General features: G+C 37.1%; 1 protein-coding gene across 1 annotated transcript in view; it reads left to right on the forward strand.

Moving 5' to 3' along the window:
• Positions 1 to 74: 74 nt before the first annotated feature.
• Positions 75 to 16,128, forward strand: part of MED23 (mediator complex subunit 23) — a gene marked incomplete in the record, with an annotated part of 51,257 nt that continues 35,203 nt past the window's right edge. Inside the window, 11 exon segments of the mRNA XM_070074617.1 lie at positions 75 to 305; positions 629 to 660; positions 814 to 901; positions 3,222 to 3,346; positions 4,359 to 4,470; positions 4,944 to 5,042; positions 5,841 to 5,942; positions 6,357 to 6,426; positions 8,391 to 8,503; positions 11,702 to 11,797; positions 12,344 to 12,361. Of these exon segments, the coding sequence (XP_069930718.1) occupies positions 258 to 305; positions 629 to 660; positions 814 to 901; positions 3,222 to 3,346; positions 4,359 to 4,470; positions 4,944 to 5,042; positions 5,841 to 5,942; positions 6,357 to 6,426; positions 8,391 to 8,503; positions 11,702 to 11,797; positions 12,344 to 12,361 (903 nt within the window).

Genomic DNA, 16,128 nt, shown 5'->3' on the forward strand with positions numbered 1-16,128 from the left:
GCGGGCGGGTCGCCTATAAACGGAACCGTCGAGTTAGGTCCTTAGTTTCTGGAGGGGTTCGTAAACGGCGCGCACCGAGCCTTTTCCGGCTTCCGTGCAGGTCCCTGTTGTTTGCTAGGCTCTGGAGGGTACCAGGTCCGCTGAGCGCTGGAGTCGGGAAGCGACGCGGAAGAGCTGCGGTTTCCTCCTGGGGGCTCCGTCCGTCTGCCCCATTCTTCCCGCAGCTCGGGCCTGGGCACCCCGGGGAGGCGGGGGCGATGGTACAGATGGAGACGCAGCTGCAGAGCATTTTTGAGGAGGTGGTGGTGAGTGCAGCCGCCCTGGATCCCGGCGATGGCTGGGGAGGGGGAGATTCGGGGTCCGCCTGAGCGCTCTGCTTTCCCTCCTCGCCGCGGTTTTGACCCCCAAGTGTGTGTCCAAGGATTTCTGAGCTCCTACTGGCGTCAGATACAAAAACTTCTTTGAAATCCACAACACCTTCTGACAGGCCGGGCAGGAATTGTTAGTTCCAGCGCACTGCTGGTTACGGTGATTTGCCCTGTGTTACAGAATCGCATTTTCCCAGGGGAGCGCGCTCTCGTTTTTGTCCCCATCGCTTACGTGTGTTTGTTTGTTTGTTTTTAAACAGAAAACAGAAATTATAGAAGAGGCTTTCCCCGGGTGAGTATGCCCTTGGCAGGTTTTTGTGAACAGATCGATCTAAGATTTTGCTTAGGGTTGTTTTGGAGGGTTATGCAATCCCCTGCTCGGATTATGTTTGCTTACGTTTTTAAAACTTGTGACAAATAATGTGAATTTTGGGATTTTTTTTAGCATGTTTATGGATACCCCTGAAGATGAAAAAACAAAACTGACTAGCTGTTTGGGGGCCTTCAGGCAGTTTTGGAGTGGGCTTTCTCAGGTGAGCACGCATTTTTAATACATCCACCTGATGACTTTTGTCCCCTTTTGTGCACTTTGATATTGCCGTTAAGATCTTTAGATAAATAGTAAATAGAAAAATAAAATTGTCATTTTAAATTCTGATTTCCATTTTGTTGGTTTATATGCTTCAGTGGAGAATTTGTATTGAGAAATTGATGACATCACAGTGTAAGACGTCTAAAGATTTTCCCCCATTTTAGATGATATAAGACCATTTTCATCCCATTATGATTTATTTGTTGTACTTGAGAACAGCTAAGTTTTACTTGTTATGGATAAAAACTCTTATTCAACATGAAAGTAACAGGCACAGTATTGATATAAAAATACCTTAGAAAGATAATATGGTAAAGAAACCAAGAAGCTTTAATAAAATACAGATATTATATAACTTAGTATCAAAATAAGTCTCCAGAAAATGTATCTAGAAAAGCACAAAATGTTTGATCCTTAAAGACCTCATGTTCTGGTAGTGTATTATATTTTCTTGGTGCCCTATAGGTAGGGAAATGAGAACTATATGTGAGCCACTGGTGCTTGGATGTACCACTCAGAATGGAACATACAGTGACAATACAATTGCGTGGTTTATATTTTTAAAGATTGATTTATTTATTTGAAAGGCAGAGTTACAGAGAGGCAGAGAGAGAGAGAGATAGATCCTCCATCCGCTGGTTCACTCTCCAAATGACCACAATGGCTAGAGTTGGGCCAATCCGAAGCCAGGAGCCAGGAGCTTCCTACAGGTCCCCCACATGGATGCAAGGGCCCATCTTCTACTGTGTTCCCAGGCCATAGTAGAGATCTGGATCAGAAGTGGAGCAGCCGGGACTAGAACCACTAGAACTGAGCTGTAGGCTAGGGCTTTAACCCACTGCGCCACAGCACTGACCCCTACAATTGTGTTTTAAAATGTTGTATTAATTATTTTCTAATAAATATGAATTCATGTGGTTCAAAATACAAAGATTACAAAGCAGGTAGTTCCAATGAGTAGTCTCCCTCCAATCTCACTTAACCTAATCACCTGTCTTTTTTCCTATCTGCTGTCAATATCCCCAGTTTGTTTCCTTCTGGAAGTATTTTATGCATTTAGAAAAATATAGCATGGCCAAATACCTTTCACCCATTTATTAGCATCTTGCTTTCTTCCTCTTAATACTAAATTCTGAATTCAATTCCTTATCAGTCCGGTGAATTACTCCATTTTCCTACCTTCCTTCGTTCCTTTGTAGCAGCGTAAAGTTCCACTGTATGGCTGTACCTTATTTCAGTTACACTCCTCTGCTGACTGACATTTAGGTATTTTTTTTACCTTTAATATGTTAAACAATGTTTTAATGAATAGCATTGTTCATGGGACATGGGATAAATTCCTAGAAGTAATGTCACTGAGTCAAAGGATATTTCTTTCTTAATTTTTATAAAACTTGCCCAATAGTTTTTCATAATGGTTATGCTGGTTTACACTCCCACCATCAATGTTTAAAAGTATCTGTTCCTTATAGCTATAGCCTCACAATAGTACTAATAAACATTTTGATCTTTGCCAATCAGAAACATTAGCAGTATTATCTCAGTATAGTTTTGTTTTGCATTTTCCTCAGTAATGTTGAATATCTTTGCAACATACTTTAATTTTTAAAATAGCTTGGGGAGTATTATATAAGTTAAGATGCAGCCCTTGTCTTCAAAAAGTTTGTATTCTAATAGGGGAGCCAAAAAGACAGTGTTTCTAAACTGTATTGCAGGTATTTGTGAAGACAGTGGTAGTGTGAAAGAGCAGGGCGTATCGACTCTTGGAGACATCCTAGAAGACCTTGTTTTGAACACAACATTTTGGTATCAGACTTATCATTTTGCAAGACTAGAAATTTAATCATTGAACTCAGAATGGGCTCTTACTTGGGCTTCTGGTGATTAACTTCATGCTAAATTTTCAGGAGGCTGATGCACTATCCCATAAGAGACTTTTCCACCTAGACAGGAATATTTATATCTGCCACTAAGGGCACTGCCCACAGTGCCTTACACAACCTGTAGAGTTTTCTGCTGATCATGAATGTGCTAATGAAATCTTAACTACTTTTATAGGTCCCACATAATACATATGATGGGAGTTTATATAATTGTAAGATTTTAAGCTTAACATTCTAAATCTGAGTTTATCTTGTTTTTTAAAAAATGATTTTCATGTTCACAGTGAAGAATTGCATTCATAGTTTTGCTGTATTCCCAGGTGGTTGTTATACAGTGTGACTTCAGGCCAAAACTAAAGTCATTTTATAATTTCCCAGGAGTCTCATGAACAGTGCATCCAGTGGATTGTTAAATTTATTCATGGCCAGCATAGTCCTAAAAGAATTTCTTTCCTTTATGACTGCTTGGCAATGGCCGTTGAGACTGGTCTTCTTCCACCCAGGTAGGTGAAATTGTGAGTACAAGCAATCCAAAGAATTCTCTATTTTACAAATGTTTGGAAATTTTGAAGGTGTTGTAAAGTGGATAAGAGCAAGAAGAAGGAAGTAAGGTGCATCAGCTGATCCTAATACATCAGGTTTTTGTTTCTAGGATGCGTATTTGAAATGTGCATTAAGCTCAAAGCCAGCTTCCAGCCAGGGGCTGAGATCACGCGCTTTGATTATAGTTTGTTTCCTTTTATTTTTTCTGTACAATAAATTACCTCAGCATTTCATAGCGTGACACAATAATCATCCTATTATCAGTTGTGGCTGGTGGTTAACTGGGCTTAGGAAGCAGTATTTCTCAAACTCTGCCCTGTGATTACAATCGGAGTGGCTAGCATGGGAGTCAGGAGGAAGGGATCCCCGCTCACATGTGGCAGGGAGTTCCCAGCTGTCATCTGGGACCTCACTAGGACCATCAGCCAGAACCTACCTGTGCTTTTGAACCTGTGGCCTGGACTTTCTTAAAGCATGGTACAGTACCAGAGCAAGTTTGCAAAGTTGTGGAAGCTGTATCACACTTTGGAAGTCATGCTGTACGCTTTTGCTCTAGTCATAAGCTTGCCCACATTTATGGAGAGAGAACATAGATCCTCCTCTCACATCTCCACGGGAGGAGGATCAGTGTCATTTTCAGGAAAGTATGTTGGATTGAAAATCTTATTATAGCTGTTTTGTAAAAAGAGAGTCTGCCATAAGCTAAACATTTAACCAAAAGTGTTTCGTAATTTCTTTCTAATAAAAATACAACATAGCGAATAGTATTTAATTCTGCTTGTGTTTGGTCTTTCAGACAAGTAAAAAAAGATAAAATGTTATATGTGTTATAAATGTGTGCTTAAGTAATAATATACTTTTATGAAATATACTTGTTCTGACAAATATGATACCCAGAGTATGCAAACTGTGACTGTTGCAGAACTCGCATAATTCTGCCTTCTGACTAGAATGGCATTCCTTTTCTCCTAGGCTGGTTTGTGAATCCCTGATAAACTCGGACACTCTGGAATGGGAAAGGACTCAGCTCTGGGCTTTAACATTTAAACTGGTTCGGAAAATAATTGGGGGAGTGGACTACAAGGTATTTTTTTCTAATTATTAAAGTGATTGCTTCACACATGATTAGTTTTTCCATGTATGTCTTATTTTCAGGTGAGAGAAATGAAGTGAAAGTATTTACAAAATCTATTTTTTGTTGTCCATTTCCTAAGCAAATTTAAAATTACAGAGTTCCCACAGCTTCTGTATTCCTTACTCAACATTCTTTTTTTTTTTTTTAATCCCCCTAATGTGTTTTTTTTTTTTTTTTGAGAGACAGAGAGCTCCTATCTGCTGGTTTGCTCTCTAACTGCCTGTAATGGCTGGGGCTGGGCTAGGATTGAAGTCAGAAGCATGAATCTTCTCTCGGGTTGATGTTTGGGAGTAAATGTACCTTTATGCAGAAAATGTAAGGGTGTCACCCAAAAGGAATGTATAATCCTAGAACTTTGGCATCTTTTAGCTAACATAGGAGACATTGCTTAGTTTTGACCTGTGTCTTCTTTCTTGTATCAGGGTGTTCGAGATCTCTTAAAAGTGATTTTGGAGAAAATCTTGACAATTCCCAATACAGTGAGCTCTGCTGTTGTACAGCAGCTTCTGGCAGCGAAAGAGGTACTTTCGACATATCTGAAATCGATCATAGCCTCACAAAAAGTGCAGATTTGTGCTTTTAAAACTTAACAGGAGTTTGTAGAAATATTCCATTTCTTCTACCAAAAATATCACTTCTGTTTTTAAAGGTACTACCTTATTTGTATTATATTTCAGAAGGAAATTTTAAATTTTAATTATTTAATGGTTTCTAGGTATGAAAGCAATAATATAATTTTAACCATTATATAACATCAGCCTATGGACCATTGAAATGATCCTTATACTTTGTAACCGATGTTGTAAGAATTGTTATTTGGTCTGTTGATCACCTGTAAAGTCTACTAGTATTTAAAACATTTACTATATTTACTAACCATTATAAATCCATTCCATTGCTTGTTAATCTTCATTTTCAGACTTTTGTTTTTTACATAAAGGCGAATTCCTTTATCCTACTGTTGAAATACATAAAGTATTATCTCTCCATTGTGAAATAGCTAAGTCACAATATTTAACATGTAGATTATCCTCATGTACTTAAATTTTTGTGGTGAGAACATTTAAGATTTACTGTCTGAGCAATTTTCACGTATGCAGTATATTGTCATTAACTGTGATGACTGTAGCATACAATATCTCTTGAACTTATTTTTCCTATCTAACTGGAATTTTGTGTCCTTTGACTAGCATCTCCCCAAAAGGTAACATCTTTACTTTTTGACATCCTTTTTGTTGTTGTTGTCATTGCCATTGTTGTATTTGCAGGGCTTATTTGTGGAACCAGTGAAAAAAATGTTGTCCTTTGATTTTTCTTAGGTTATAGCATATATCCTGGAAAGAAATGCCTGCTTGTTACCAGCTTATTTTGCAGTCACAGAGATCAGGAAACTGTATCCTGAGGGCAAGCTTCCACACTGGGTAAATTTTATATTTTTCAAAATTTTCAATAGAAGTTATTATCAAAAATAGTTACATTAATCTTCTTCTTTATGAGCTTGCTTTTTTAAATGGTTATTTTTATCCTTAGACAATATGTGCTTTTTAGTGATATGTATTTCTTTTACTTCTTCACTGACTCATTGAGATAGTTTTCTGTGCCATGTGGTATACACAGCTTCATCAAATAGCTAAGAATATGGTGGTGTAACTTGGTTTAATTTAGTGACAGATGAACTAGCAAAGGATTGGAAGGAAGCAAAAGGGGACTAACCTTTGAGTAATTATCGTGCCGGGCATTTTATTAAATGGCAAATTACATTATCACATTTGTAAATGAACACTGTACTTAGCGTAGTATTGATCTTATTTTTATACTTATTTTATTTTTATTAGTTACTTGGAAACCTGGTATCAGACTTTGTGGATACCTTCAGGCCCACAGCAAGGATAAACTCCATTTGTGGTAGGATTATATTTTAAAATATACTAAGCAATACATGATTTTTAGTGATTTGATTGAAGGATGGTCTCTTACATATATCGTGTAGCTTGTCATTTTTGTCACTCTAGCAAAACACTAAAGCATTTCACTTATTTTCAAGAACTTTGTGTGCTGCATGTAGGGAAGTTTATCTGGAATGGATCTATACTTCAGACGAAATCATTCTGGAAGGTTTCCAGGTGATTAGAAAGACATTTTTTTTTAACTTTTATTTAATGAATATAAATTTCCAAAGTACAGCTTATGGATTACAGTGGCTTCCCCCCAATAACTTCCACCCGCAACCCTCCCCTTTCCCGCTCTCTCTCCCTTTCCATTCACATCAAGGTTCATTTTCAATTCTCTTTATATACAGAATATCAGTTTAGAATATATTAAGTAAAGATTTCAACAGTTTGCACCCACATAGAAACACAAAGTGAAAAATACTGTTTGAGTACTAGTTATAGTATTAAATCACAATGTACAGCACACTAAGGACAGAGATCCTACATGAGGAATAAGTGCACAGTGACTCCTGTTCTTGACTTAACAAATTGACATTCTTGTTTATGGCGTCAGTAATCTCTCTAGGCTCTAGTCATGAGTTGCCAAGGCTATGGAAGCCTTTTGAGTTCGCTGACTTCAATTTTATTTAGACAAGGTCATAGTCAAAGTGGAAGTTCTCTCCTTCCTTCAGAGAAAGGTACCTCCTTTCAATGGCCCGTTCTTTCTACTGGGATCTCACTTGCAGAGATCTTTCATTTAGGTTTTTTTGTTTGTTTGTTTGTTTGTTTTGTTTTGTTTTGTTTTTGCCAGAGTGTCTTGGCTTTCCATGCCTGAGATACTCTCTCACGGGCTTTTCAGCCAGATCCGCATGCCTTAAGGGCTGATTCTGAGGCCAGAGTGCTGTTTAGGACATCTGCCTTAGAAAGACATTTTAATACAAGTAGCAAAGCATCATGGAATCTCTAGACAACTAGAAGTCTCAACAGATCTTTCTCTCTGTGGCCATAGTACATGAGAATAGTGGGCTCATTCCGCCTGTTCTATATACCTTTGTCCTTCATTGCATTTTTGTTTATTTTCCATTTTATCATGCTTTGATAAATTCTCTCTTAAAAATATGCATATGATTTGACAATTTTGCATTGCCCAGATGTATTCCCAAATCATTTTTAAAAATTATGGTAGCCTCAGAACTATCTGGAATATAGACTTTTATTTATTCATTTATTGTATTAAATACTGTCTGTGAGCCAGGTGCTGTTCTAGACACTGGAAATATGAAAATTAGCAGATCCTACCCAGATAATTCTCAGGCTTCTAGCTTTTGTAATTAAGCAGATATTGATAGGATTTAATGAATTATGGAAATGAAGCAGGTTTGAGAAGGATGATGAATTCAGTTGAAGACTGTTAAGTTTAAAGTGCATAAGGGACATCCAGTTGACAGTATTGTTTAGCCAGTTGGACATATGAGCAGATGGTGATGTGATACGCTAAGGTTTCTATGACTATCCTTCATAAAGGTAAATTGTGTTGGCTTTAGACTTGTTTCCTCAGGGGCTATCTAGGAAATATTGGGCTTTCCTGTCTGTTGCACCTACTCAGCTCTGCCATTGCACTCTAAAATCAACTGGGTTCTGATAAAACTTTATAAAAAAAATGGCAGCCTAGATCTGGCCCATGGGTTATAGTCTATAACATTTATGCCAGACACTTGGACAAAATGCAAATTTTTGAATTTGGAAAGCCTGTGCAAATTGATCTTCAACCATGTAGACTAAAGATAATAAAAGAAAATTCCTAAACCAGTGTCATAAAAACATTTTTAAACCCATGCCTGATTCAAAATATGTGTTCATTAAATACTTGTGGAGTGCATGAAGGACCAGACTTCGTTATGTTCACATTACTTAATAACGGTTTTGTAATATGTGCAGGCCGCTGTAGTCTTCTGCCAGTTGTAAATAACTCGGGTGCCATTTGTAATTCATGGAAATTGGATCCGGCGACTCTTCGTTTTCCTTTGAAAGGTCTTTTGCCATATGATAAGGTATGTTGCTAAATGTAATGGTCTGTCTAAGATGGCATCTTAGGTTAAAGATGTGTAATGCTAAATTCTCTCTTCATTGTCTGAAAAGTAAATACTTAGTGAAAAATAATTTATGCCTTATCATGTCATTCCACTATCTAAGTATACCCTGTAGCTTGTACTATTATGGGTGTTTATGTTTTAGTAGTCTACCTCTGGCAAAATATTTGGAGATGGAAAACTGAAATTTTAAATTTATTCCTTGACTAAGGCCCCACATTTAAAAAGTGATAGACCCAGGATTTAAACTCAGTATGAAACCAGAATCTGTACTCTTCACCCTTGATATCAAGTCATTTGTCATCTCCAAGTATGAAGATAGTGCATATGTTTACACTTGTAAGAGTTTTTGGAAACCATCTCCATTCTTCTTTAAGTTTCAGAGCAGAAAATTCTTTGCACTGATGCTTGAAACTGATGTCCTTGTGTGTGAAATTGCATTTCTAAATTTCATTCTAAAGGGAAGAGGGCTTGCTCTTTTGAATCCTTGACATTTTAGTGTGCCCTTTAAGGGGCTACTGTTCCTCCTACATTGTTGCATTAGTAAGCAGTCTTGTACAGTAGACTGATACTTCTTTGTGTATCCATCTTAAATCAACTCTTGCTATAAAAACTTGTTCATAAAAGAGGCAATTTGCTTATTCTGTTTTAAAGTGCCTTAAGAACTCCTTTAATACATTGAAGTGAATGCTTAAATACCCACACATCCATTTCTCAGATATTTTATTAGTAAAACGCAGAAAGAACCAGTAAACAGAAACATTCTCGTAGCTGGATTGAATTCAGAGAGACTACACTTTAAAAAACAAAATTTTGCCTCACAGTTACAATAGCACAGTCTCTTAATGAGTGTCTTAAAAACTGAGTATGGGATGGGCATTTGACACAGTGATGAAGATGTTACGTGGAGCACCCACAGTCCCGTCTCGGTGAGCCAGGATTCAAGTCCCAGCTTTGCTTCCAATTCCAACTGTATATTTTTGTCCCCACTGGGAGGCAACAGTAACAGCTCAACTATTTGGGTTCTTACCACCTATGTGGGAGATCTGGATTGAGCTCCAGGCTTCTGGCTTTGAACTGGCGTAGCTCCTACTATTGGAAGCATTTGGGAGTGTGTCAGCAAATGGAAGATCTTGCCCCGTATGTCTCTATTTCTCTGCCTATCATTCATATATACATGTATATCTTCACATAAAGTGATTTTCTAAAAATTTTTTTGACAGGTAGAGTTATAAACAGAGAGAGACAGACAGAAAAGTCTTCTTTCCGTTGGTTCACCCCTCAAATTGCTGCTACGGCCGGCACTGCACCGATCCAAAGGCAGGAACCAGGTGCTTTTTCCGTCTCCCATGCGGGTTCAGGGGCCCAAGTACCTGGGCCATCCTCCAGTGCTCTCCCAGGCAACAGCAGAGAGCTGGACTGGAAGAGGAGCAACCGGGACTAGAACCCGGCACCCATATGGGATGCTGGTGCCGCAGGTGGAGGATTAACCAAGTGAGCCACGGTGCCAGTCCCACATAAAGTGATTTTTATCTATCTTCCATCCATCTACCATGAGGCTGTTAAAAAACCAGTTAACATGTGAATGGTACTTGCAATGAATTTCCCATTGACTATATCAAAATACTATGTCTTCTACAACATAGAGGTAAAAATGTGTTCCAGAAAACAGTTAGATGACTCAAAAACTAATATGCACGAAAGAGTAGAATGAACTAGAAAGAAAGATTTCTAGAGTAAAAACAAGGGTAAGGTATTTTTAAATTAATGTATTTAAAGAATGAGCAGAATTAACAAATATAAATAAGCATATGCTATTTTGTCTACTCCTCTATTTGTATATTTAAGAGCCAGAAAGTTACTTTGGGAATTGTTTTCATTTTATTTATTTATTTTTTTAAAGATTTATTTATTTGAAAGGCAGAGTTACAGAGAGAGGAAAGTCTTCCATTACTTATTTCATTCCCCCAAATGGCCACAATGACTGAGACTGGGCCAGGCTGAAGCCAGGAGCTCCTTTTGGGTCTCCCACGTGGGTGCAGGTGCCCAAGCACTTAGGCCATCCTCTAATGCAGTCCCAGGCAAACTGGATCCGAAGAGGAGTGGCTGGGACTCGAACCAGCGCCCATATGGGATGCCGGTGCTGCCAACTGGGGCTTTAATCTACTGTGCCACAGTGTTGGCCCTGGGGATTGTTTTTAAATTTTTTATTTATTTTCATTTATTTAAAAGGCAGAGAGTGAGGTTGGGGTGGCGGAGGGAGAGTGAGTGCTCACAATACTGATTTACTCCCAAATGCCTGCAACACCAGGGTTGGGCCAGGCCAAAGCCAGGATCCCAGATCTCCCATCCAATTCTCTCACGTGGGTGGCTGGGACCCAGGTGCTTGAGTCATCCTGCTGCCTCCCAGGGTGCACGTTAGCAGGAAGCTGGAAAGGAACCAGAGTTGCCAGGACTCAAACCAGGGATGCAAATGTCCCAAATGAGGACTTAGCCGCTGTGCCAAATGCCTGCTCCTATTTTGGGAATCTTTATTAGGGAAATAGGGGAATGACTGGCTTATGTTCAGGATGTACTGGGTAAATTTTCTGGTTGTCATTTGGGAAAAGTGACTATAAACTCTGAAAAAGATTTTGTTTTCAAATGTAGCTTTCTGGTATTATATATTATAAACCAAATTTGGCTATCAGAAATTGTGTATTATATGCCTAGGCACACTTTTAGAAAATTGTCAGTTTTAACAGAAAGAGAGCAAAGATTTTCCTAAGAATGTGTCTTTATATCTAAGAAACATTAGGATAAATCTATATAAATTGACACTGAGACTCAACCATTGAATGTAACAAGCTTGTATGTTTTCTGAAAGTAGAGTGCGAAGTGCCTTGACAGGAGTATTGGGAAATCTAGTTTGGGTGTCTTCTTGGCTGTTACCCTCTATCTGACTTTGGGCAGATCTCTTCACCTGTTATCAAATGAGGGTGGGAAGAGAGCTACTGTAAGCACTAAAATCCTGTGATTTTTTTTTTTCCCCACTAGATACTGCCTACTGTGTGAAGGTAACAGGTGCCTTTACAGGACTTCTTAATCCCCATTTCCAAATAATTTGAATTTAAATTTATGTTAACCTTGAAGCAATAATTTTCTTTATTTTCTTTAAAGGATCTGTTTGAACCACAGACTGCTTTGTTGAGATATGTATTGGAGCAGCCCTATTCCAGGGATATGGTCTGCAATATGCTAGGTTTAAATAAGCAGGTACTGTACTATGCTGGAAACCTAGTAAATTCTACATAGAATCTGCACTATTCTTTTCTCTTTTCTTTGCTACAGCTAACTGAGCAAAACAGTTAAGAACTATTTGATAATTTTTTTAGTACATGGTTTATTAAACAATGTATTGTTTCTATCACTTATATATTGCTTTAAGAGTGTTTAAATTAAAAAGGAGATATTTTTAAAGTTGGTTTATTTTGCATTGCTTTTTTTTCTATAAGGCCAGTTTCAAGTATACCTTTTGGCAGAGAAACCTACACATGACTTAACCATCTTTTTTTTTTTTTTTTAACTTTTTTTGTTGTTTGGGTGTCGATTTTTGTAACTTTTGGACTCTTCAGCGTGGCCTCCTTGCTGATTTTTTTTTCTTGATGTGTCTTTATTTTTGGTGGTTTAACATGTGGGAGGGTTTGTGCTGACTCTGGGTTCCTTGAGGCTGGCCTCATAGTCACTGTTTTGTCTTTTCTTTTTTTCTTCCTTTATTTTTGTTCTGTCCTGTCTTGTCCTGCCCATCCTCCAATGCTCTAGACCTTGAACATTGCTCAGGTATGTTCACAACCTTACTGTTGTATTGTGACTAACGATACGCTGGCCGCTTTGTAGCCACTGATTCCATTTAGAGAATACGTGTATGGTCGGGGCTTGAAATTGGCAGGACCATGCTGAGACCAAGGCCACTAAAAAAAATTTCTTCTTGGGATATGAGAGTTATTTTTGGTGGATGGTTTTTATTTTTTATTTTTTGAGCTTTTTTTTGGTGTTTGTTTTTTATATTCTTTTTTCTTTTTCTTCTTTTTTTAAAGAGACAACACCTGGCACTCCATAAACCCTGTTGCTTTTTTGATGGGTTATTTTTCCTTCCCACTCCATTTATTGTTTTTCATATTTAGGGCTAAAGCTAGCCTAGTGAATTTTTAGAGATGGAAAGATTTGTGGTGGCCTTTATCTTTCCAGATTATTAAAACAAACAAACAACAAAAATACTTATGTTTCTTTGCCTTAAAACAAAAACAAATTAAAACAAAACCAAACAAGAGGAAAAAAAAATCGCTTTAATAGAGATATGCTGCTTTTAAAAGTTGGAGTGGTAAACTTTATACAGGGAAGGCTTTTTTGGAAACATGGGGATTGACTAAGAAATGTCACTCTCCTAGGTGACCCCACACCTGCTTGACAGACACCCTTCTTTGTCAGTCATTGCCAGAAGTGTCCTCCTCCTCCTGCAGCGAGCTCCTCTCTGTGGCAGCTCACCTATGGCGGCAGAAAAATGCCGCGGCCAAACGATATAAACCAAACTCTTGTACAGTCCCAAGTCTGTTCCAGGACTTTTCACCTTTGAGATTTTAAGCAAAATAGTGGTTCCAATTCTTTTTGTTAAAATTTTTGAGCCCAACATATTAAAATAGACCAGCTTTTTGATTTTAAAAAGACGTTCTTGTCCAGGTTAAATAAAATAGCGTTCCTGTTTGCAATACTATAGTGAAGGTTGTGCCAGTGCTTCCATTTATAAAGCCCTATTTTTAAGGACATATAGCTTGGCCATAAAACTTGCTCAGTGTTGAAACTTTGCATGCCAAACCTCACCCTAGTAGCAATATCTCTTTTATTATTTTAAGTTTTTTCTTCTGAAAAATTTACCAAGTTTCCTTGTTTGGACAAGCCTTTGTACATGTGAAACTGAGACTGCTCCACACTAGAGTATCTGACAGTCACTTCATAATAATCTGTCAATTTAAGCTCTTAAATACCAAGTCATTAATTCTGATCACCTTTCACTTGAGTTAGAGGTAAGTATTCAGTTAATTGTGGAAGAATGCTTTATGCTCTGTCTTAAAACGAATTTTTGTCATGAACTTTAAGTCATACTTGACACAATGTTTTTATATTTTGGTGGATAAACATACCTCATGGTCATTTGAGCTGCGAGTACCTATCCCCAGATACCCTTAGCATCCTTAGCTTTGTTCTTTTGGGGAGCAGCTCTTCTCAAACTGGAAATTGACAAAACAATTCAGAGAATATTTCTGATCTGATCTTTCAATAACAAGTTTCAACCTAAAAAAAGTTTATGACTAAGACATAAATCCGTAAAAAATAAAGTTTATAATGGAAATGCTGACAGAACATTATTAGTATTGGTCCCACTGTAGTGTAAACATTGTCCAAAATTCACAATTCATCAATAATTGTCTTCATAGTGAGGGGACTTGTAGATGGAAGATAATATTCTGAATTGATGTTATTTTTACCTAATAGAAAGTAGAGTAGAAAATGAAAACAGTATAAGAAGCATATAATTAAAAATAACCAATTCATCCTATCATATCTTTTATCATTACAGAGAATTATGTCCTGCACTATACTTTCTTGTCCTTTCTCTAGCAATGCACTAATTTACTTAAAGCCTGAAACCTTTTCAAGAGCTGTCCATATTGCATTTTCCAGTAGGAATTGGGCTATTTCTTGTTCTAAAATTGGTCATACCCAGAAGGTTGTAAATAGCCCAGTTCTGTAACCAGCAAGGTAGAATGTTGGACTTTTAGTGGAAAAGGCTCATTTTATGTGTTTGCATGAGAGTTTGAATTTTTTCTGCTGAATAAAATATTGCAAAACCTATTCAGTCCTTAAGCTCATGTTATATGGTAGTATATAAATTCTATCTACCTTGAGACAGTTCACCTTAAATTAGTCATTCGTTTTCTTAGAGATAACTTTCAAAATTATTTGAAAATGTCTTTGAAATACACGGTTGAAAGTGTATTAATGGGCATAGGACTCTGGTTCTGATTGGTACCTTTCTTGGTTAAAGCAGAGAATATGATAAATAACGTTGAAGAAGGATTTTTTCCCAAGTTGTTCCAAATTGATGCTGCAATTTAAGCCAATCTATGTGTGATATGTTTAAAATTTGTACCTGCAAAAACAGCACAAGAAATGTAAAATGAAAAGAAGTGTCAAGTGTTCCTCAATAAAGGATACGTGATACCCAGACTGGAAAGCATTATCATTTTCTGGTTGACATAGCCGTGGGAGATATCGGAGGCATTGGTAATGGTTCATGTTAATGTTTCTATTAATGCCTTGTGCCTGATTTTCAGCTTTTATGAAAGATGAAAATCTAAAATAGCTTTCCAGTATAGTATGGGCTGTTAGGTAGAAATTGCTTATTAAAATATTGAATTTAGACATTATTATTAAAACATGTTTTAACTAAATATGCATAGAGATGCAATGAAAACTAACAAATCAACTTTATATACCAGTGTATTAAAGCCATAAATTAATCAAAGCTTCCAAAAATGTAAGATGTCAATAGTCATCCATTGACAATAGCACCCATTGGCTTACAAAACTGTCTCCACCTAGCAATTGATAATTACCCTTTATTCACAGATCATTAAACTGCCTTACAAATATTAACTTGGTCCACAATCTGCTATGTGGTAGAGAATCTTAATTATCTATATTTTAGTAACTGAAAACTAAAGCAAAATGTATTATTATTTTGAAGTAGTAAGCCTCATTTTATATTTCAAACTTTTTATTTTTAATCGTACTTTTTATTTTTGATAGATGAAACAGCTTTGTTTTGAGAAATTTCCTTGGCTTTAACCAAAAACACCTGGGGAATTTATAGTTAATCCTTATAGATGTTCCGCTATCAGGATATTAGGTACCACAAAGATTCCTGATTGAGTTAATTCTTGACAGAAAAGGGGGTAATCTTATGTCATGGAGTATGTTGAAAGGCCATCAGCTTTAACTGTAAATTTCCTGGTTGTTCTTCCTTTGTCAAAACCCTGATATTTTTAACTTTTCTTCTTTAAGTCATTGGCTGTATTACCATCACTATGTACCCAGAAATATGTAAGTGAAAATCCAGTGTTTTAAATAATAATAAAAAGGGAAACTCCAAAGTGACCCAGGTGCTGAAAACCAGTTTTTGTTTAGTTTGCCCTTTTTTCCTCAAGTAGACTGATGGAAAACCATCATGGATGGAGAAATAGATGACAAATTGGTTTGTTTCCAGTCTATATTATATCACTAGTTAAAAATTCCTACTGGAAATCTTAGCTTTACTTCTTTTCACAAATTTTTCTGACTCTTGTATACTTTGAATGATCTCACTCTAAATTTGTGTTGTCTGACACATTTCTTAGGTTGTTGGTGGTTGGCAGAACTAGTGAATTTCAAGCCCTGTACACAGTAGTTTCGCATGTTGATTTAAGAAATAGTCTGTAGTGTTGTCTGTTGCACTTTGCTCTGCTTCGTAATGACAATTACATTTGGAGGAAAAGTACTGTAATCTCTAC

The sequence above is a fragment of the Oryctolagus cuniculus genome, chromosome 5, assembly GCF_964237555.1.
Source record: "Oryctolagus cuniculus chromosome 5, mOryCun1.1, whole genome shotgun sequence".
In the NCBI taxonomy this organism is placed as follows: Eukaryota; Metazoa; Chordata; class Mammalia; order Lagomorpha; family Leporidae; genus Oryctolagus; species Oryctolagus cuniculus.